Source organism: Xiphophorus hellerii, chromosome 5, assembly GCF_003331165.1.
Source record: "Xiphophorus hellerii strain 12219 chromosome 5, Xiphophorus_hellerii-4.1, whole genome shotgun sequence".
Classification (NCBI taxonomy): Eukaryota; Metazoa; Chordata; class Actinopteri; order Cyprinodontiformes; family Poeciliidae; genus Xiphophorus; species Xiphophorus hellerii.
The window spans coordinates 24,552,973-24,576,409 of NC_045676.1; the positions used below are offsets into that span (position 1 = coordinate 24,552,973).

Consider the following 23,437-nt stretch of genomic DNA (forward strand, 5'->3'; position numbering starts at 1 on the left):
AGGAAACAATTGTCCTGTGGAGCAGACATGTTTGTTGACGAAAATATGATGTCTGTATTTTTTAATATACAAGGCAACGCTCCACTGCATATATGAAGTATTACAATGCATGGCTAATTAGTGGTGTGAAAGATGAAACAATGGCCTATCCCCTATAAGGACTTTTGGTTTCTTCTTAAACAGATTTAAGAAAGAAATCTCCTTAGACACTGTCTGGGAGGCTTAAGGGTGCTTATTGAAAAAAAGGGTGCGTATATATGTCACTTTCTTTGTCAGAAATGTTTATGCACCAATTTTATGGTGTTTATTTGTTATTCTCACTTTGAGAGTTCACAACAAACACGTGAGATGGTCCAATTTAGGTGTGCAATAATTCCGCACACTCATAGTTCACTGCAAATTATGCGCATAAATATATTTTCCTGGAGAAAAAAACCCCCTCACTTTTGTTTCTTAAATATTCAGCAATATTTTAATTTCACCAAGAGCACTGGGCTTTTCAATAATAAATTAAATCTTATAAAATACAACTTCGCTCATGATCTTGAAAACATGTTCATTTTAATACAGTGATTTGGATTTCTTAGATATTGGATCAGGGTTTCCTTCAGTGTATTATAAGCCTGGCGGGCCACCAGGCTTGGTATTGTTAATTTATCTTAGTTTGTTTTTTTTTAATTGTTGCCTTTTTTTTTTAACACTTTATAGTTGGTGTTTAGGCATTAATCTTCCAGTCTTCCAATAATGCATAACTACATTTTAAAATTTCCTGTCAAGTTTAAGCATTTTTTGACTGGCGGCTGGATGACAGTCCTAGCACCCCGAGCACCGGGCTTAGCAACCCTGTGCGTGGTAAGTATTTTAGTTGCTACAAACAGAAAATGCAACTTTTCCTTATTGTTACAATATGCATTAAGTAAACATTGTGTTCAGTAATATATGATTTTTCACAAATCTTTTTATTCACATCATTCTTGCAACCGTGTTGATAAATGTTATACCAATTTTATTATCTTATTTTAAAAAGCTGAATATTTGGGTGCATTTGAAGGTCTCGTGATAACATTGGTTCGGCGTAAGGATGACGCAGTTCTGTGATCGGAGGAAGAGGGAGGGGAGCTGAGCAGCAGTGTAGGAAAAGAGGAGGAAGCAGCTAGGATGGCGGAGTCACACCTCTGAAGGTAAACCACTTATTTTACCACAATAACAATAAACGTTTCCATCCTTCCAGCTCAGCTTGGCCACACTCGTTAGGTGCTAATCTCGCCTTCCTTTTACGAACCTCTGTTTAGCGCTAATGTGTCATTTTTTTTGGTGGCGAATACGAGCGCACTCTTTTGTTCAGCTTCGGAATGGCCGCTGTTTTTTCAGAGTGTTTTCTCTTTTTTCCCCTCTTTTCTTCCTACTTATTTTCTTTAAGGAATCGGTGCTCGGATACGGTGTTGATGCTAGTTCGCATATAGCCATATAGGTGAGGGCTAGGATTCGGTGTCTCTGCTACCACCACCGGATGCTCTACGGCTCGGGTGTCCGCTGTCTGCGCTCACAGCTGGCGGTAGCAGAGATTTCCCCTCTCGGGCGAACTCGCTCTGCGCCCGACAGCCGCTCCGCTCGGGCCTACGCTAAATAACCACTTAGCTCGAGAGCAGGCTAACCACTGAGTGTGTAGGGTTAACGTTCCAGACTCGTTGTAACTTGAATATACGTGTGTTTTTGGGTCATATTGTCACCGAGTGTGATTATACTGTTCGTCTGTGTAGGAAGGTTGTCGTTGAAATCCAGCTGGCGGGTTGGGCTAAATTGCTCGCTAGCTAACGCCAGCTAACGGTTAGCTAGCGGTCTGGCACAACTGACGTTTGCTTTGCTGTTGACGTTTAGCTTAGTTGTGGTTATTTCCTGCCGTGTTGTCAGTGGTTTTGGTAATAGCAGATTTTCTCATGTATTTATTTTCTTTTTCGTCGTTTTCTATGCATTATGGTTTATTCCCCGTGTCTGGCTCATGAGATGGTATGTTTAACAACACAGCTAAATGAGTGTGGTGAATTACAACGTAACGTGTAGCATTATTATAGCTCTTAGCGAATTATTACTCTTGTTTCCGTGAGACTACAGCCAACTCTAGTATCTTTACCTCGCTGTCCTGTTGGGTAAATGATTTAATCTCTAAAGGCGACTTGACTTCTCGACCTGGTAGCTACCGATTTGTCGGTAATCTTTTTTCCAAGAATTGCTCATAGAAACAGCTGCCACATCACCTCTGTTTTCCTTCTTTTCTCCCGGGGCCTGATTATTTCTGGTATCATTGTGACACTCATGGACAGCGGGTGCTGTTGGGTTTCGGGGTTTCATACCTCCAGATCCAGTAACACATAGCCGCACTCAAGATTGTCTGCATGGCATGTTTAATGTAAATCCAGGTTTACGTTGTTTCATTTTTGTGTTGTTTTGGTGCGCGTCTCGTCTGATCACAGAGACAGTAAAACGGATACCAGCAGAGTTGGAATTGTCTCTAAATGCACTGACATTAGCTGATGGGCCCAAGATATCCTTAATGGAAACTTCATTAGTGTGTGTGGGGAAGTCAAAGTGGCCCTTTATGGTGGTTCTGCGGTAGTGTTGATGGACACACATTAGCTTTTTTTTCTTTGAAAAGCTGTATTTGACTTCAAGCCTGATATCTACATCGACTAAGTGGCTTTTCCTACATATTATGAGATATAAGTGCCTGCAAATCTTGTTACTGCTGGATTATTTAAATGTTCATAAGGCGTCGTTCAATATCTTTGGCCAAAAAACAAAACAAAAAACATTGTATCCTTACACACCTACTGATCCGCCTATACTATACTGTTTTTGCCCTTTGGTGATTAAAGGAAACATAATTGATCAATCAATTAGCTACAGATCAGTTATGATTGGTTAACGGAGCGCCATATGCTAACAAAATTTTTTTGTCTATTATCCTACTTGTTATAAACTAGGGGATTTCACCATCCTCCTGTCAACCAGCAAGTTTAATGAAAAATATTTAAGGACATTTGCTTTGAAGCGTATCTTGGTAGAATCCTGTAATTTCTTCATTTTTTACGTAATTCAAATCTACCGTTGTCAAAGAATTTGCTGAACATTCTCAAAGGAAATCAGAAATTGGTATTGGCCAGGCAGAAGTCTGACCGGTACATTTCTGTAGTTGTTTGTGCAACTTATTTCTACTCAGCATAGCAAAGTTGTAGATTAATTTTTTTTCTGCTGTTACTATCCCTTGCCCTCTTCATAGATCATGTTGTTGTTCAGATTTGATGGCTAAATCACTAAACTCATGCTCGGGGGGTGACGCTGAAGCAATGTCAACACTATTTGGGCCATGTTTGCTTAGCAGCAGTAAGCTGATGTGAGGTTATCCTAAGTACACTTAAAAGATTTTCTTGACCTGTTGTGGAAAAGTACTCCCTTGAACAGGTTTGGTAGCTTTTCAAACGTCCAAAATCTGTTATTAAAGGTCCAATGTGAGATGATAGATGTTGGAACTTATGGCAAGTTTGAGAGTTGCCATCCCAACATTGACTTTAGCCTTCTTATACATTTTTTGTAGTTCTTTAGATGGTAACATTTCCAAAATGCTTCTTTTAATGAACCTTTAAAATGTTGTGATTTGTTTTGGATAACACAGAAAACAGACTATTTATATACAGAGGAAGTGGAGGTAATCTTTCTATATGAAACTGGGGCCGTAACTAATGATTATTTTTACAAAAATATTTTATCCTTTACTGTGACGATTAATTGATTAATCAGATACAAAAATTGGCACCTTCTGCAAATTTTTCATTTAATCTCAATCTTTGATTGAGAAATAGAGTTAAAGATGCAAATGCACTGGGGCGTAGGGCATAGCGCGACCCGTATTTGGAGGCCTTGAGTCCTCGACGCGGCCGTCGCGGGTTCGACTCCCGGACCCGACGACATTTGCCGCATGTCTTCCCCCGTCTCCTTCCCTGTTTCCTGTCAGCCTACTATCACATAAGGGACACTAGAGCCCACAAAAGACCCCCTGGAGGGGTAAAAAAAAAAGAAAAAAAAAAAAAAGATGCAAATGCACAACCAATGCGGACTCGGGTCTGCCGCTGCGAAGAATTAAACTTAACTCACTCTGCAGTTTTAACAAATGGAGCTGGAAGACGTGATCCTCCTGAGCAGCGCTCTGCAGGAGAGCAGCAGACGTAACATCTGTCCGTTTCGGGAAACAAAACCACACAAAAAAAATAAATTAAATTAAATCCTTGTAAAAGCGCAGGCCCGGACAGCACAGGGTAAAAAGCTTGCAGAGTTCAATTGATCGGTTTGGATCCGACAGATCCAACCGACTGATGAACCAGCGCAGATTTCTCTATAGATGCAACCAGGAGGAATTTGTGAGGCACTGTACGTTCAGACCGCAGCAGGTGAAGTGCTTGTAATTTAAGTGGAGTCGTTTCATTTAATTTATTATAAGTTACTGGCACCACAGTCAATGGTTTGTGTCACCATGGAGAAAAATTTAGAAAAATTGCTTTATGTGTGATGGGATCTGGATTCACGGTTCAACTAGGTGAATATTAACTGAACCACATAAAAATGTGGCTAAATAGCCGGGTAAAATTGACGGGTAAAAATAGTACATGACCGATTTTTTTAAATGAGGGAGAACAAAAAAGTCTAGAGCGACCTCTGATTTGGTTTCAGGTCAAATGAAGTTAAATTAATAGAAAATTATAACCTTTTAACAGAACCCCACTGAATATATATCTGTACCAGACATTATTGAGACGTTCCTGGAGTGCCCTTTGGCTTTAACGCACCATCTTCTTTTTAGGGCATTTACTAGCTACTTGGACAAAACATTAGTGCACAAGTCTAAAGATAAAGGACAGACATACCAAGTCTGCAACCATAAAAGGAAGTGGCTTGCACAGCTACGTTTACATGGTTGCAGCGTTTGGTCTGGCCTGGTTATTCTCACTAAAAGTTACTGACAACTTCGCATGCAGGTATGTTTCCAACAGCCAACTCTCGATTTCACCGAGTTTATTTATGACAAGAAAAAACAAAAGCAATGGACCGTTTTTTTAATTATTGTTTTTGCAGGATACACTGTGTTGTGTATTGCCATGTAAGGGGTACATCCATCGACTGAACGTTTCTTTCACCCAAAAGGTCATATGACCTAGTGTGGATGACCTAGTGTGGTGTGGACTTTGTGCTTTGAAGGCCTCTTCTAAAGATTACTCTCAGCAGTCTCAACCTTTTCTCTTAGCTCAGATAGATCACAGGCCAAACCTGTTTCTCTCTCTTGTTTTTTTGGGGGGGGGGGTGGGTTGCAACAGTTTAGGTGGTTCTGGTGCTGGAGAGCTTTACTCAGCCATCAAGGTGCAGCAGACTAAAGGAGAGACTAAACGGAGACAGAGCAGAAGAGAGAAACCGTTTTTTTGTAAAGTAGATGTCCAAAAGGATGTGCTCCGTCTCACTTTGGAGAGAATCCTTTTAAAATTGTTTTGTTGATTGGAATTAAGCTGGTTTTTCTTGGTCAGATCCAAAGAGGTCTTAATTTGTCATTTATCTGCATATTTAAAACAAAACCAAAAATATATATATATATATTTTTGTTCTATTTAATGTACGTAACTTAAGTGGTGTATTCAACCATCTGGAGATTCACTTTCAGTGCAGTTTTATATTGTGGGTGATGTATTATCAGGATTTAGTTGAATATATGACAAAATTAATTGTATTGTGGATTTAAAAGGGAGTAAAGTGTAATTACTTCCTCACATGGAAACCCTTGCTACTAACAGCAGATAAAACAGACAAAAATCCTGCTAGCTACAAAATTGAAGAGATTGTTTCTGTTTGGTGATCAACTTCCGTTTTAGCTGATTGAGTTGTTGCTTTCCGTTTTGTGACGACATTTTGCGCCCCATACTACAACAGTTTATTTTCTGACATTTTCCACCCGTCTAATTTTCTAAGGGAGCTGGAATCTCTCTGACCAACCGTCACCGTTTACATTTCAAAAGGTTTACCAAATGTGTTGGGCAGTTTCAGGATACGTTTACACAAGACTGCTGGAAACTGCTGTCATTTTTGGATGTTGATTGTAGAAAAGTTCCACGTTTAAACGAGACCACAAAGACACTGCCTTGAAAGGGGCCAGGTACTAGGAGTATTTGGACTAGACTAAGAGTTTTTATTTATTACTAGAAGAAAGTCATAATATTAACCAAATAAAGACTCAATATAACCAGAAGAAAGTTGTAATATTGAAAGTTGTACTAGAAAAAGGTATTTTTAATGACTGAGCCATCTAGTTCGTCATTCTTTCTTCCAAATAGACACAGTGGTTTCCACAATTGTTTCAAAGTCCTGCTACTGATAATGATTTGATACTGATGTGTTCAAATATTAAGTTTGCTTTATTTAAAACCAATACCAAAGTATAACTTCACAAGATGCTCAGTATTGGTTATTTGAATGTTTTAAATATTTTTTTGTGTAAGAGTTGTCATAAAATTTCTTTATTGTTCTGGTAATATTATGACATTCTGATGTACAACTTCTGATGTTGTTATGGCCTTAGAATAATATGTGTTTTTTTTCTCGCATTATGACTTCATGTTAGTGATGTTTATAAAACAGCATTGCATTAACATGGTATACGTTTTTCTCCAACAGTGTTTTTCGGAGGGATTAAAGAATCGTCGGTGCGTCCTGCAACCTGAAGCAACTTCAAACTAAGGAACCTGGGATTGTGTGCAGTTTAAAGACTCAAGCATGTGTCCCGTGGATGCCACAGGTCACTTGCTTCACAGGCTAATTTCTCCCATTCCACTTTAGCAAAGGAGCATCTAAAAGGCAGAAGAAAAAAATAATAAAACTTTGGGTCTGGAGGCCGTTATTCCGAGGGTAATTGTAAATGTGTCGGCCTACATGGGGATGTTTATTTCGAAAGCTACCTTGACTGTGTGCGTCCCTTTGTTTCTTAATAAGTAACCTAGCGAGAGAGAGAGTCCCATGCACATCTCTGCTGGGTTGCTGATAGCGTCAACATGAGTAGTACTTTAGGCAAAGACAAAGATTCAAAAGAAAAGGACCCCAAAGGCGGTCCGGCTGGAAAAGAAAGGGAAAAAGAGGCCAAGACTTTATCCAGCTTAGTCAAAGATGGTGGAAAAGAAACAAAGACCAAAGGGAAAGACGCCAAAGAAGGAAAGAAGGACACGAGCAGCTCGACGCCGGGTGTTGCCTTCTCTGTTGACAACACGATAAAGCGGCCAAACCCAGCACAAGGTACACGCAAGAAATCCAGCAACGCGGAGGTCATCAAGGAGCTCAATAAATGTCGGGAGGAGAACTCTACGAGACTAGATCTGTCCAAGCGGTCCATTCACATGCTGCCCACTGCTATTAAGGAGTTGACTCAGTTGACAGAACTCTATTTATACAGCAACAAGCTGCAGAGCCTACCGGCGGAGCTGGGCTGTCTGTCGGAGCTGGTCACTTTAGCCCTCAGCGAGAACTCCCTTACCAGTCTGCCCGACTCCCTGGACTCACTGAAGATGCTCCGGATGCTCGACCTCCGGCACAACAAGCTCCGAGAGATACCGCCCGTCGTCTACCGGCTGACGTCTTTGACCACGCTGTACCTGCGCTTCAACCGCATCACCACGGTGGAGAAGGACATCCGCAACCTGTCCAAGCTCACCATGCTGAGCATCCGGGAGAACAAGATTAAACAGCTACCAGCAGAAATAGGTAGGTGTGACCGATGGGAAAGGACGGGGGAAAAAAAACAACTCTGGATTTCAGACTCTTTAACATATGTAGACACAATATTACCAGAAGAAAGTCATACAATTACAAGAACAAGGTTCTTAAAAGAGAGAAAAGCTTCAGTAGAATTGTCAAGATCTGACATGACAGTCATCTATTCTATGATTCTTTCTTCCAAATAGACACAGTAGTTTGCACAATCGTTTCAAAGTCCTGCTACTGATTGTCATTTGCTGCTGATGTGACATTACTCTTTAAATTTAAAAAAATCATTTTTCCTGTAGGAGTTATGAAATGACTACTTCCTTCTACTAATACTACAACTCTTTCAACCTTATTGTCACATGACTCTTCTTGTATTATTGCGACTTTATTCTCAAAACATTGACTTTTTGTCGTACGACTTTTTGTCATTATGAGCTTATTCTTGTATGATTACGACTATATTGTCATAGCATTTAGACTTACTGTTGTACAAATTTATTATCGTAACATTATGTCTTCTCGTTATTAACATTTTTTTTTCTTAGCCCTTCCCTAATACTCTGTCGTGTGATTGCGATTTTTGCCATTGTATTGTTGGCAGTGTCTGATTCGACCTCCCATGCTTGTGGATTTTTCTGCAGGGGAGCTCTGCAACCTCATTACTCTGGATGTTGCCCATAATCAGTTGGAACATCTACCAAAGGAGATTGGAAATTGCACACAAATAACCAACCTTGACCTGCAGCACAACGAGCTCTTGGACCTCCCAGAGACTATAGGTAAGTAAGTGTGGCACTTGGGTACATTTTAGACTTTTATTCAATGCGAGATATAATTTATTCTGTGTACGTTTTTTTTATTATTATTTATTTATTTTTTTTTACAAATACAAGTCTTAATAAAGCGTTTGTTGGCTTTTTCAGGCAATTTGGCAAGCATAAATCGTTTAGGACTGCGATATAACCGATTGTCAGCCATCCCCAAGTCATTAGCCAAATGTCGAGAGCTGGAGGAGCTTAACCTCGAAAACAACAACATTTCAGTATTGCCAGAGGTAAGACAGGTAGAGGTTTTTACCCCTAAAATGAATATGAAAGTGTTGCTCCAACCGTGTTGAGATGATGCCTACGTATGGATATATATTAAAGCCTTAGCTACTCTGCTGCTACATGTCTTCATCAGTTTTTTTGCGTTTTACTGCTGCGTCATCTAATTTTTCTGTGTTCTTGTATGGCAGGGCCTGCTGTCGAGTTTGCTAAATTTGACGAGTCTCACACTGGCGAGGAACTGCTTCCAGTCGTACCCTGTGGGCGGACCCTCCCAGTTCTCCACCATTTACACCCTCAACATGGAGCACAACCGTATCAACAAGATCCCATTCGGTATCTTCTCCAGGGCCAAAGTGTTGAGCAAGCTCAACATGAAGGTATCTTGGTCTTTCCGCACAACTTTAGTCGTGAGATTTATTTAAAGAAAAAACACAATGTCAATGATGTTGCAGTGTTAGTTTGTAACAGACTTTTTCTGATGTTTATATTTCATACTAGATAATGAGAATGATCATTATTACTTATAGCCATTAGAAGAAAAAGACACAACAATTCTGTGGTTCCACACAATAGAACTTAGTAAAAATGACTTCTAAAACTCCTGCTTTTATACTTTATCACATTTATTAGTGTATTCTGTTAGCAGCACCTGCCTGCTAATTTTTCTCCTAAATTATATTAACTGTGTTTTTTTAAGCTTTGATTTTATTTGAGAATTTTCTTGCTTTTCAACATTGAAGTTTGTAAAAATCGTAGAATTGAATGTGTATGTTAATTTCCTCTTATCTGATTAAAAACGTCTCCATGATTCAGAGCCTTTAACTCAGTGACTGCAACAGGAGACTAAACCTGAAGCATTTCATAGAAATTGAATCAATATTTCTTGTTTTGACATTAAGCAGTTTACAATTTGTTCATTTCAAATTTACATTTTTATAACTGGACTACTTATATTGTCTTTTAATTTACCAGTATTGCCTAAAAACTAATACAATAAATAAATAACAGTAGACTTTGATGTAGTTTTTTGATAGAGAATATTATTTCATCTTTATCCAGTAATTGCAGCTTCTCTTTTCATTTTCCAAAACACTAGGGGGCACTGTGCACCCTAATAATAGTGTATGCGGTACAGTAATTCACTGATTGCTAAATTGCTCAATTCAGAGCAGCAGTATTTAGCTTCCACAACAGTTGTTTGATTGTTATATGAAGAAAAAACTTTCTTTTAACCTTTAAAGATGAAGATTGTATGAAAATGACTCTAACATGTTTTGTGCATGGTTTTATTTTTGTAAAAAATATTTCACTTGACAGCATTTCCATTTAGCTTCAGGTAGCATATATGCTAAAATATTTGGATCTGCACATCTTCTTCCCTGCTGTTCTTTGCATTTTGTATGGGTGTTAAACAAAATGTCCTTTCCTCCCACAGGACAACCAGCTAACGGCGCTGCCGTTGGATTTCGGTACATGGACTAGCATGGTTGAACTTAACCTGGCCACTAATCAGCTAAATAAAATCCCAGAAGACATTTGTGGGCTTATGTCTCTAGAGGTGCGTCTGAAACTTGAACTTGTCCTGTAAGCTATAAATTATGCAGCCTATAATCAAGTGGAATTTTACAGTATTTTACTAATGATGTATTTCAACAACTGTGACATTTGTCCTCAGTTTTTCACCCCCACGCGTCAAGTTAAAGTTTTCATTGTTCAAACTTGAAACAATTTTTGAATATACAGTTAAAACCAGAAGCTTGCATGCACTGAATAAAAAGACGAAAAAATGTCATAAATCTGTGTATGAATCTCGATTAAGATTCAGTTGTAACAGGGGTGTCAAACTCTTGTCTAAAACAAGAGGTGTTTGGTCTGATTTATCTTCAGACTGAGAGAAAAAACAGGTGCATCGGTCATATATACATCTGGTTCCAACTGTATGCTTAGATTTAAAAAAACAAGAGAATGTTATGTAAAGTCTCAGGCAAAGATATTCACACCTCTTGAACATTTTCCTAATTTCTCATGTTGCAACGACAGATTTCAATGGATTTTATGTGATTTAACAAACTGGTGCAGGAAAGTAATGTGAAAGAAGAATAAATGCAAACAAAATGTGTGGTGTGCATTTGTAGTTGGCCTCAAAACTTTGTTCTTGATTAAGATTAATTTGTAATAACCATAGAAATGTGTTCCAGACTGTCACCTAATGTCAGTTGTCCATTTGAATTCCCTTCCTTGTCTTCTAGGTATTAATACTTTCCAATAATCTTCTGAAGAAGCTACCGCACGGTATTGGAAGTTTGAGAAAGTTACGAGAACTTGACTTGGAGGAAAACAAGCTAGAGTGTCTACCACATGAAATTGCTTACCTTAAAGATTTACAGGTAACTTTTCCAGATTTACCTTTTTTCACCCTCGTTTCATTTACTTTGCAGTAAGTTTTTTGGCTTATTTATGTAAACACTACTAGATACAAAGCAATTAAAATCAACACATTGTTGACTATTGTTGAGAATAAATAATTCTGTGTTTTCCTTCTATCTCTTTTAGCTAGTTACTAAGCTAAAGCTAAGCTAAACTTAAAGGAAATCACATATAAGGAAATACAAATGAGAGCTGGGTTAAGGGATGACACATTAGGTAACGCTCTCTTTGGGGCGTAGCTCAGAGACACAAAGGGAATGAGAAACTTCTTGTGGGATGCCATATTTTCAGCTAGCCCTTATGGATAGCATGAATCATGGACCAGCTGTATTTTGGTATTAATAAATGGAATTCATGAATTCAACTCACTGACTCTTCTTCAACCTCATACATCACGAACTTAGCATGGAGAACGAATAATTCTCCACACTATCAATACCTGATGTGTCTTGAGAACACTCGCAGTTTTTGAAGGCGCTGGTGTGTTGAGGTTAGAGCTCTGTGGGGGTCGCACCATCTGCTGTAGCACTGCTTGTGCTTCTCACTGAAGGTAGAATTGCATGACTCTGCCTGTATGTGTAGGCTGGTTGCCATGATCCAGAATAAATGTGGAGCAGTTTGGACTACAGTACACTGCACGGCAGATGCATTGGAAGGGCATTTCTATCTGGTTTCAGTCATTTCCAGTTTAAACTCTTCCACAAGTCACGTTTTAATGTAGATAGTTTGTAATTTTCTTTGTGACTGTAACGTTAAAGACTGGCCTCTCAATGTGCTTTGTAGTATTTCAAATCTGGTCAACTAACAATAGAGACAAATCAAGTAAATACTTATGCTTGTAGGTGACTCTGAAGGTATTGAGTAAGCACATCAATCAAAATCACTTTAAGGGATATAAACAGGTAATGGTTAGAATGTTTCGCAGCATTTCTGTTCAAAGATGCATGATAAAATATAACCTCTGGAGTTTGTGTACCGTTAACCGCTTTTGAAGTTTGGATGGAACAGATTGCTGAAGCCATCTGTATCTCTGCTTTGCTTTCCTTTTGGTACAAATTTGAATTAATGAAGAAAGTTTTCTAAATTAAAGGTTTGTAAGAGATGCAACTTTTCATACAGTTACGTGCAACTAAATAAGCTGCAAAATATGATTGCTTTGATGAAATTAGTTTTATTTCAGAAAAATAATGGCTTATATCGTGTGTCCACATCCGTAAAAAGTTTGAAATTCATATATCTAACATTAAGGCCTTAAAATGCCATAAATTCATTAGAAAATATGTTATGTGTTCTTAAATACATTATAAACATGTCTGAACTTTAGTTGCGGCCGGAGTGTTCTTGTGTAGTAGTAAAATGTAGTTTAATTTTCTTGTGGGACATTTCTGTCAGGCAAAAGTTTGTCTGCATTACGCTCTCTGACTCAAGAGCGTAGACTACCGCTAGCCAGTTGCTAATAAACCCTTGCTAGCTAGCTTGCTTGCGCATGTCTTTGTAAATGTAAATTACGTCAAGATGGGTGAAAGATGTTTGTCTTTGCCAATGGCTCACTTCTGTTGCCAACCTGTACGACGCAGCGTTTCTGTTGTGTTGCAAGTCTTAAAAATACTTACATTTGATTTGGTGATACCTGCACAAACCCTGCAGGTGTGAAAACACTGGTTACTCACTGGTTCTGGCTGGTATGGTATGGCGTTTAAACCATAACCCTCTGGGAATAATGGTAATGGCTTTAACTCTGTTACAATTTCCATAATGAAGAGTGTTGTCACAGTCTGGTAGTGCTCACATATAATGCGTTTACGAACAGAAAGACGACAGATTTTTGAGCTTCCAGCCACCTGATCACCAACCATGTCCATCTGAAAATCAGCTGGTTGACAGTTTCTTAATAATAGTTCAATCAGTACCGAGCTTTACTGCTGTGGTTAAAATTGATTTGTAAATCTTTCCACATTGATATGTTTTTTTTGTGCTGACATTGCATCGCTGCTTAAATGTCCTTTTTTTTTTCTTTCAGAAATTGGTGTTGACTAATAATCAGCTGACTACGCTACCAAGAGGCATCGGTCACCTCACCAACCTGACTCACCTTGGTTTGGGAGAGAACCTGCTGCAACACCTTCCTGAGGAAATCGGTCAGTGTCTAACATTACTGCGAACATGTTATAAATCTTAAAACATTGTGAAACAATTAGCCAACCTCTTAAGACATGCCACAAGTTCAGCTTTGTGATATTTTCGGCAAACATTAGGTCAATCAGGTCAAACTGTGATCCAGAATTTTCAGGGTCAATGTTTTAGAGTTAAGTATCCAATATGTTATTAAACAGGAAAGCCCGTGTATCCTTAAAAAGTCTTAATTTAAATATGTTAATCATAAGTCTTAAATTTTGTCGCGGCAGGACCATTTTATCTCGTATGTTCTATGTTTTTTATTTTTCTGGCGGGAGTTTTCTGTGAAGCAATGTTTCAGTCAAACATACACATCTTCATTACAATTCCACTTGAAGCGGTTGATGATACCACACTAACTAGCTGCTAATAAGACTTTGCTAGCAAGCTAGCTTTTTTGCATCAATCATTGGTAAATGTAAATGATGTCAGGTTGGCTGGACGACGTTCGTCTTTTCCATTGACTCACTTCTGTTGCCGACCAGTTACGTGCGAAAACAAGCTTAGCATTACTACATAACAGAGATTTTCTTTAGTACATTTCTGTTGGGATACAACTCTTAAATATCATTCATAATGGTCTTAAAAAGTCTTAAATTTGAGTTAGTGAAACCTGAAGAAACTGTGTATTGCTAAATAATTCAGGGTGACTGCACATCCTTAAAAAGTCTTAAATTCATTTATATGAAATTAAGGCCTTAAGTGTCTTAAAGTAATTGAAAACAATAAGTTGGCCTTGACTACAGTAATACAGTCGTAAAGTTTGTTGTGACAGGACTGTTTATTTGATATTTTGTATGAAATATGAGTATATTGTATGAGCTGCGCGTCCTGTCACTAAAGGTGACAATTGTGGCTACCACTAACTAGCTGCTAATACGCTCTTGCTAGCTAGCTTTGTGTTTTTTTTTCTTTACATCTATTTGTCTCCAGTTGTCCTGGACGATGTTCGTCTTCGTCATTGGCTTGCTTCAGTTGCCAACCCATGCGTCTTATTTGCGATTTTTCTTTTGTACATTTCTGTCATGACACAGGTCTTATATTTTATTCATAGTGGTCTTAGAGTCTTACGTTTGAGTTGATGAAACTTGCAGAAATCCCACCATCACTGCCCTTCGTTTGCTCCCAGGCACACTGGAGAATCTGGAGGAACTGTACCTCAACGACAACCCCCACCTGCACAGCCTCCCGTTTGAGCTGGCTCTCTGCAGCAAGCTGTCCATCATGAGCATCGAGAACTGTCCCCTCACCCACCTGCCGGCCCAGATCGTTGCGGGAGGCCCTTCTTTCATCATCCAGTTCCTAAAGATGCAGGGACCATACCGTGCCATGGTCTGAGCCAAGAGCAGCTCCAAAACCCTTCGGCTTTACTCCGCACCCCTTCCCCTGCCTGCCCTCCCATTATGTGCATCATACACTGTAAAGAAAAACAAACTCGCTACAATCAGTGTTGGGGGCGAGGGAGGGGAGTGAGGGGCGCACATTAACGTCGGGGGAGGGAGGCGCTCAAGGATCGCATTTTGTTCTCAGTCCTCTGGCAGAAATGGAAGCGAAACTTTTGGAGACTTTTGTGTTCCTCCGGAGTCGGTCCCGGTCATTTATGACGCCCTCTGTTCCCCTCAGCCACCAAAAACCCACTCAACTTTTCATTCCGAATTGTGAAACGAGAAAATTCCCCCTCTCCTCGACGTGTTTTGCCAAAACTGAAGGTATATAAAGTTTAATATATCGAGTGACTGTGAGCTCTGAGGCAAGTCCTTCCGCTTTTTAAATCATAATCCCCATTGCCAATATATTTACAGTAATTACAGCATCTAATATGTGAGCAAGGTTACAATTGTATGCAAAAACACAAAAAGCAAGTCTTTGGAACTTCTCATTTACTGCTGCTGCTGCTGCTGTAATTTTAAACTCTGTCATCTTATACTTTTGCTTTTTTTTTTTTTTTTTTTTTTTAAGTAATCTTTCCTGGTCATAACTTATGTTAATTGTTTCTTGACCCAAAAGAACAAAGGTCTAATGTTTTTTTTTTTTCTGTTTTAAAAACTGTGCCTATGTTTAGAGTGATCCGGTGGCTCATTTCTAAACACGATTCTCCATGACATACAAAGACATAAATTATTTCAATAGTGTTTTTATTACTACTGTTTTTATTAATTTTTTTTTTCTTTGTTTATGGGTTATTGTTTTTTTTAAGTGTACCCGTTGCATCATTCTGTCATGCAAGCGATATCAGTTGTAAAATATGAAGATCGTTTTTAACAAATAGCAGCAGTAGGTGTTCAGCATTGAGCTAGTCTTTGTATACATATGATAAATGCCAATTCTACATGTCTGCGGAGAGGGCGGGGCTATGGGGGGCATCTTGGGACTTTTCGTTGCCCCCCACCCCAATGAGGAGCATCGGAGGCAGCTCCTGCTAGGTATTGGGAGGGAGGAGGGGGTTGAGGGCTCATGAAATATAAATAGGCGTTGGGGATAAATAATAGATGTTTTATACATTTATACAATTTCTGGTTGTTGCCTTGGGTGAAATTTTTAGTTCATGTTTACTTGTTTGATATCTCCAGTGTTGAACTTAATGGCCGTCATCCAGTTGATCATCAACCAACATATCAAGCGTTATTAAAAAAAACATTTTCTGAGTCTCTGGAGCAACTTGGCGAGTGTCGGAGCTTCACAATGATTTGATAATAAAACATTGACAGGTAATTCCTCCGTGACACTTCTTTTTTTTTTTTTTTCCTCTCTGAAACTTTTTTCTTTTTGTTTAACAGGGTGTCAATCTTAAACACACAACTGAAACTACTCCCTTGACTTGTATCCATTTCTGATTATTTAAAGATATATCATTTGTGCCACACTGTCCCAGCAATGCTGCTGCTTTCATGCACTTTTTTTTGTTTGTTTTTTAAGATATTGGCATCCTTTGTATTGAAGCGGGCACACAAAAAGACCCTCTCTCTGACCTTGGGGGCATTCTCTTCTTTTTTTTTTTTAAACAGTAAATCATGTAAATTTGTATCAATCGAATATAAATGTTGAGTTTGGCAGTCTCAGAATTTACAAGTAACTTTGGTGAAATTTAACCCTGTCGATTTTATTAAAGAAGCTTTCTTTTGTCTTGGACTGTAAAAATATTTTTAAAAACTTCCATATTCTGCTTTCTTCATTGCTTGAAAAATGGCTTCTTGCAAGTTAAAAGGAACGTTGTTAATTTTTAAATAAATTTTGATTAAATGTTTTGTTTTCTAAACGATTAAATGTATATTAAGTTAGTAATTTTTTTTTTCTCCTTTTCTCAAGTGACTGTACATTAAAAAAAAAAAGTCCCTGCAAAAGGTCATTATCTGGATACGTTTTTCCTCCCCGGTTCATCGAGTCGTAATTCGATTTTTCGTGTTGGGAGGTTCGGGTCCACTTTCCTCGAGCTCCTCGACTGGTTGCGTCAAATCTGTGGAAAGGAAAAACAATGTGACGCTGCTTCTTATTTACCAGCAGAACCTGTTGCTGCTCTTCATTGACTCAAACATACACGGATCAGGCTGGCGGAGGAGACGGGACAAAACATCCGATACCGAGGAACCGGCCGCTTTGAATTGTTCTTTTTTTTTTTTTTTTCTTTCTTTACGTCGGGCCTCGGTGGGTTAAACAGATCAAATTGTTCGGACATGAAGCAACACAACAAAAGGTGCATATTTGAGCTCAAACGCAGTTCTAGTACAAGACTGTCGGGGGATGGGGGGGAAGACAGAACCGTTGTAAAAAGGGCTTTCTGTGTTCACGCTCAACAACACCAGAGGCATTGCATTCCTGGGTTTTATATAAAAGCTTTGGGAGTTTCTTCTCTCTTTGTGTGTATTTTACTTTACGCTGTGTGTGGGGCGGGGAGGGGAAGATGCCTTCAAGTACTCAACAGTGAGATGTGCATTAGGTGTGCAGCGTGACTGCTGCGACCCGTTTTTACATTCTCTTTATCTTTTCACCTTTCTTTTATTGTTTTTTCCCGCGTCATGTCGCAACACGCCGGCGTACGAAGACCCGGGACGGCTGGAGAGGAGTCGGATTGATCGAGTCATTTGTCCGACAGTAGAACGTAGTTCACCGGTCTGTCCAAAATGAGTTGAGTGTGTTTTTCCTTTTCCTACAGAATCGGTCATTTTGCTCATTCTGCTTTGCTTCTGGTTCCTGCACCGTGCAACTTCGCAATTCCTCGCCTGGTTCCTTTGTACAGGCAACAAAGCATGTGGGAACACACCTGACATGGTCCGTCCGTCTGTCCGGGTTACAATCAGGCCTTGTTGCTTAGAGAACTTTAGTGGCTATTTGGTGTTACCTGCAAATGCTCCCTTTTTGTATATCGCAAAGGGTCTCGAAGCATTGTGTGCCAATGCTTTTCCTACTTAATCTGCATTGACGAGCAGCCTTAATGGTCTTTTTTTATGTGTTTGGCTAATTCTCGTGTTTATGGCCACTGACTGTACTTGATGACAAGCAACTGGTCGTTACAATGTAAATTAGATTCTAGTTTTCCTCTGTCTTATTTTTTTTTTGTTTTGTTTTTCTTTTACTCTGTACAGTAATCTGTAGACTCGGTATTACGAAATCTGTTATGTGAAGAGTTTTATAAGAAGACAAAGACTGCATTGGAAGATATTGCCAATATGCTCCGAGGTGGATGTGCATTAAGCTTATGTTTCACGCGTCTGTGGCATTAAAGGGGAATTCCACCAAAACTGACTTGCATCGTTGTTTTGTGAGAGGCTATTTTTGTCAACAGATGTTTTTGTTATGGGGCGTTCATGTCAAAAACATCTGCTGGCACTTTTAATAGTCAAATTGATGTGTTGATTTTTTTTTCTTTTTGGACGAAAAACAGATTTACTTTTACAATAATGAATATTTATTTATATTTATACAATATTTTCACTATAATGCTTTGCTTCATGCCATTGTACAATTTGTTTTAGGTGTATTTCAGTGTGAAAAAAGAAAGGCGTGGGGATAGAAAGTTAACGAGAGAGAATACAGTAAATGCTTTTTGGGAATCTGTCTACACCTGCGGAAAGAGGAGGAACAAAACACAATGAAACAGAACTGAGGAAAAACAGCCACAAACAATTTATATAATGATGTCAGTGAAAGGCACACAGTACTAATGTATTTAATGGCAATCTGTTTTCTACTTAAAGCAGAGTTTATAAAACTTTAATCAAAACTACAAACTCAAATTGTAAAATGCCACCATACTGACCACTTTAGAACCAAATCAATATTGAAAATGTTATATATTTTTTTATTGGCATGACAAAAAAAACTTAAAACTCCCAGAGAGAGAAAATAACCCCCTAAAATTTACCTTCAAAGCCAATACAGTTGCAGTGATTAAAGTTACATCTCAAAAAATTGGAATGTTGTGAAAAAAAATCCAGTATTTTTATCACTTATTTCAGAAAGTGAAAAAAAACAACAACCCTGCAGATTGGACAAACGTTCAGACAACAGTCACTTATGTCCACAAAAGGGCTTTGCTAAAGAAGCTGGTTGTTCAAAGTGCTGTATCCAAACATATTTGGAGAAAGTTGAGTGGAAGGTTAAAGCGTGATGGGAAAAGTGACACCAGCAGTAGGAAGAACCACAGCACTGACACGACTGTCAAGCAAAATCGATTCAAAAAGCCCCGAAAGATTCCACTGAGGTTGGAGTCAGCGCATCAAGAACCTCCATGCACTGACCATCCGACACATGAACTACAAGTGAATTCATTGAGCTAAGGGGAAAAAATAGATCTGGACTGTTGCTCAATGATTCAAAGTTTTCTTTTTTTTTTTAAATGGTAGAAGTAAAGTTTGAGTTTCTATTGGAAATCAAGGTCCCAGAGTCTGGAGGGAGTGTTGTCAACAGGACCCAGCAATGCAGATGACCTGAAGGCTAAAGCAGCCTGGGTTTCCATTACACCTCAGCACAGCCATGCCGGGCAGTAATCATGCAGCGGTTCATGCAAAAAAAAAAAAAGAGCCCCAACGAAGCATACCAAGAAATTAGTAATAGACGTGAAATTGATCTGTTATTTAATATTGTCATGTTCTGAGATTATAAATTTCAGTTTTTCTTTATTTGTAATGATGATCAAAATTACAATAAATAAATGTCGGAAATATTTCAATCTTTGACATTGTCAATCTTTGTCATTTCAATCTGAAATGACAAAAAAAATCTTAACATTTTTTGAGGCGTACCTACATGTTTACCGACAGTGACGAGTATCAGAAACTTTCCAGGCGAACACCGCCCCCTGCTGGCCAATTGAAATTTCTCTGAAAGTTGACACGGCGCAGTTCTTCCGGCATAAATAACAGCACGTTTCCTTTCCATTTGATATTTTAATCACCAAGAAGCCTTTTTGAAACTCGTAAAAGAAAGCCAGACAGAGAGATCATTTAAATATGTTTTCTGATTTGTGGGCCGTTTGTTCTTATCAAAAAAGAGGGGCGGGGAAAAAAAACCAAAACAAACTGTTCGACCTTCACTTCCTTCTCCTGTAGCGTTTCTTTATTTCCCCCGGGAACTGAGCTGGGTAGCGTGCTGCCGCACTTCAGCGGCTCTGGTCGGAGACGGCAGGTGTCACTGTATCCTTGCGCTTTAGTGTGCGCCTCCACGCGCGTCAACCAGCGCCTCCACACGCGAGTGCTTGTCCACAAACAGCCCGTCACGCGGCGGCTTCTAAACACAGAGAACTGAGAAACATCCTGGGATTCATCAGCCTGAGTTCATCTCTCTCTCCCCCCCCCCCCGTCGTGTTTAATGTTGTGGGCGACCTGAGCTAAAAGCCTCCCTATCACATTTGTGAAATACTTTCTGGTTTATGGCAGCAGCGGTTCATCAGAGAGGCGGTTGAATTGCTAATAAGCCATTAAAAGCTGTGTTTTCAGCCGGAGCGCCTTCATGTCAATTATCGCTGCTTGCTCTGAGCGGGGACAGCAGGGGTCGGCGCGGAGCACCTCTCCGTTTCCGTGGGAACAGGGGTGTGTGTGTGTGTGTGGGGGTGTGTGTGTGTGTGTGACGTCACGTCGCGCCAAAAAAAAAAAAAAAAGTTGCTGTGAGCGTAAACTTGAAGCAGATATCTTAACACCAGTTAGTTATGACCGAAGATGAGAGTCTTAATTCATAAATGTTGACTACATTTAGCGTTACATCATGCGTTAGATACTAATTAATAGAAATTACATTAAATATTAGATGACCTAGCAACTGGACTTTACAATAGTCTACTACTTTTTGGTAAGCAATGCTGCAATTGTGAGACCCAGAGTTAGGCTCCAAAGTATTCATACCCTCCGCAGATTTCAATGAAAAATTGTATAAACATTTTTTTTTATCAAAGTTTTTGAATTAAATTGAAATGAGGTCAGCATATCTCAAATTATAATAAAACAATGACAAAAGAAGTGTCAATTTAAAAAGATATTTACATTTGAATAAAAAGGACATGTTGAATATTACTTTCTTCTACATTCAAACAGAATTTCTTTATTATCATCGCAGTAATTACAGCCTTCTATTGGTAACCAGGTTTTTTTGTTTGTTTTTGTTTAGATTTTTTTGCACGTCTCCACTGATATTTTTACGTTTCATAAAAGTGACGTTTTTGAAGCCTCTTTACAATCCTCCACCGATTCTCTGTCCTTATGGAGTCTGTCGGATTCATATCGTGCCGTTCTTTTAGTTTCTGTAAAAGTACAAACCAGCAACAGTTGCTTGGTCAGCTTCCTTAGAATGGCTGACTGATATAAAAACTTACACAACGGAAACCTTCCACCTAAAAAAAAAAGAAGTTAATATACAGTAAACAAAGAAAATGCTCAGGCAGAGATAGTAGTCAGCTAAAAATGTTGTTAGCATAAACAACCTCTTTAACTCTAACTATAATTAAAATGGTAATATTGACTATATCTGCTGATGAGTAGAAAAAACACAAGTGATAGCAAGAACTGCATTCTATTAAAAGGGTGTTTTGCCATTTTGTTAATGAAATGCCTTTTTGCTGTCAGAGCAGACAAGATGATAAAAATCTAAATTAGCTCAAAATAATTACTTTTATAAACCAAGATATTCAGAATAACATTTTGACCACAAAAACCCATCAGCAGCGGCAGACCACACCAGGCTCCTCTCCTCTTAGATTAGACCAGCTAACTAAGTGTACAATATGCACAGGCTCACCTTACCAACAGTAATTAGCTGGCGACCGAGCACAGGAAGAATATCCAATTAAGTTTTCATATTTACTCAAAGTCTTAAAATCAAGATTCAAGCTTACAACATAAACTGGACCCTCCCATTCAGGGCTGGACTTAGGAGGGTGTGGGCCCTTGGGCTTGAGCCAAGGTGCGGGCCCAACTTAATCATTGTTATATATATATATATATATATCCCTGATTTCTTTGCCTTTGGGTGGTCAGCGCTTGGCCGTAACTTACTTGTGGAACCGATCCTATTCACAAACCTTATCTACCTACAAGGTCACAAAAATCAGCCACTGTCCACCAGGAGAGAGGCTGATGGACAGTCTCCATGAACACTCTCCATGCAAGATTTACATAAATAAAATTAAGACGGTCTGACTTTATTCATTCACAAAAATACAAAGCATCTTTCGGGGCCCCCGAAGCGCTGGGGCCCCGGGCTGCAGCCCCGTTAAGCCTGTGCTAATTCATTCATATTTACATTAATTCAACATCGTCTTCCTCTTTTGTAAAACCACGGCAAAAATATATATTTTCAAGAGAGAAAAAGCCTTTTCTTTTTTTCTGTATTTATATTTTAAATGTCTTCGTAAAGAGCAAAGCAAGCCAAAGCAAAAGTCCTTGTTTATGTGCACAAACTTAGTAAATAGAGCTGATTCTGAGCTTATTGTTGGTATCTGGTGCAACAACTGATGCATAAAGTGTTCATGTGAGGCTCTCCACAGTCCACTCTAGAATAGATTGTATTTAATAGCTTTGATTAAGAAAATAAAACAAAACAAAAAAGCACACACATGATAAAACCCAAACAGAAAAAAAACCTCTAAAGCCTTCAAAAATAAACCTCACACTGGAACAAAAAACATGCATGTTGTTTCTAATTTGATGACAGTTTTTATAATTTCTTGGGGGGGAAAATTTGATTACATCTTTTACATATAAAACACTGTGAAGACCTTTGTGCCCCCCCTGTCATATTTGCAAACATTTTGAGCGGCTGGCAGAATTTCCACACAACACATCTGGCTGACACATGCAGTCCTTACACCCTGTCCTCACACATGTTCTTTGCCATGTCCTCCCATCAGGAGTTATTTCTTCTCTGGAGGAGAAATGGAACACAGTAAAACTTTCCTGCTAAGCATGCCTTCCAGTTTTGAGGACACCCTGACATGAAATGGCAAGCAGCAGTAGATCAGCTCGTCTTTGCCCCTCGGGGATTTATTAGAAAACACGCTGGTCTATAAGAGACACTGGGTGGTAATCGTCATGCGCAGACCAAGTTTATACTCCGATTATATGACAGCTGTGACTCCATCACTTGTTACGTCTTCATTCTGTACACAAAGCAAACATTGGCAAATTTGTTCTTCAGGTACATATGATCTTGTTGGACAGCAAAGAGCAAATTAAGACAGCTGTCTCATAAAACAAATATTTGACTTCAAACATCGGGTTTCCCAGAGTTTATGGAATCTCCATCATAGTGTTTTTAATTACTTCAAACACTGAGAATATTATGTCCTTTTAGAAACATGACCTGTGGCCTTTTTTTTTTTTTTTTTGTAGCACGTGCTGGTATGTATACTACATCAAGCCCAGGTCTGGAGAGCAGGCTTAACTTTATATTGTACTTTTTTGTGATGTGTTGGATGACTGCTTCTTAACAGGGGCTATGCATAACAATATTAAAGTCTTTCTATTCTTGCTTTATAACTTTCCAAACACAACAGCAGACCTTGAACACAATAA

General features: G+C 38.9%; 1 protein-coding gene across 1 annotated transcript; it reads left to right on the forward strand.

The window, feature by feature from the left end:
* Positions 1-1,055: 1,055 nt before the first annotated feature.
* Positions 1,056-18,179, forward strand: shoc2 (SHOC2 leucine rich repeat scaffold protein). Its single transcript, XM_032563052.1, has 9 exons — positions 1,056-1,181; positions 6,709-7,785; positions 8,430-8,567; positions 8,712-8,842; positions 9,026-9,214; positions 10,273-10,395; positions 11,087-11,224; positions 13,285-13,402; positions 14,569-18,179. The coding sequence occupies exons 2-9, from the start codon at positions 7,083-7,085 to the stop codon at positions 14,775-14,777; spliced, it is 1,749 nt and encodes a 582-aa protein (XP_032418943.1). The 5' UTR covers positions 1,056-1,181; positions 6,709-7,082; the 3' UTR covers positions 14,778-18,179.
* The last annotated feature ends 5,258 nt before the right edge of the window (positions 18,180-23,437 follow it).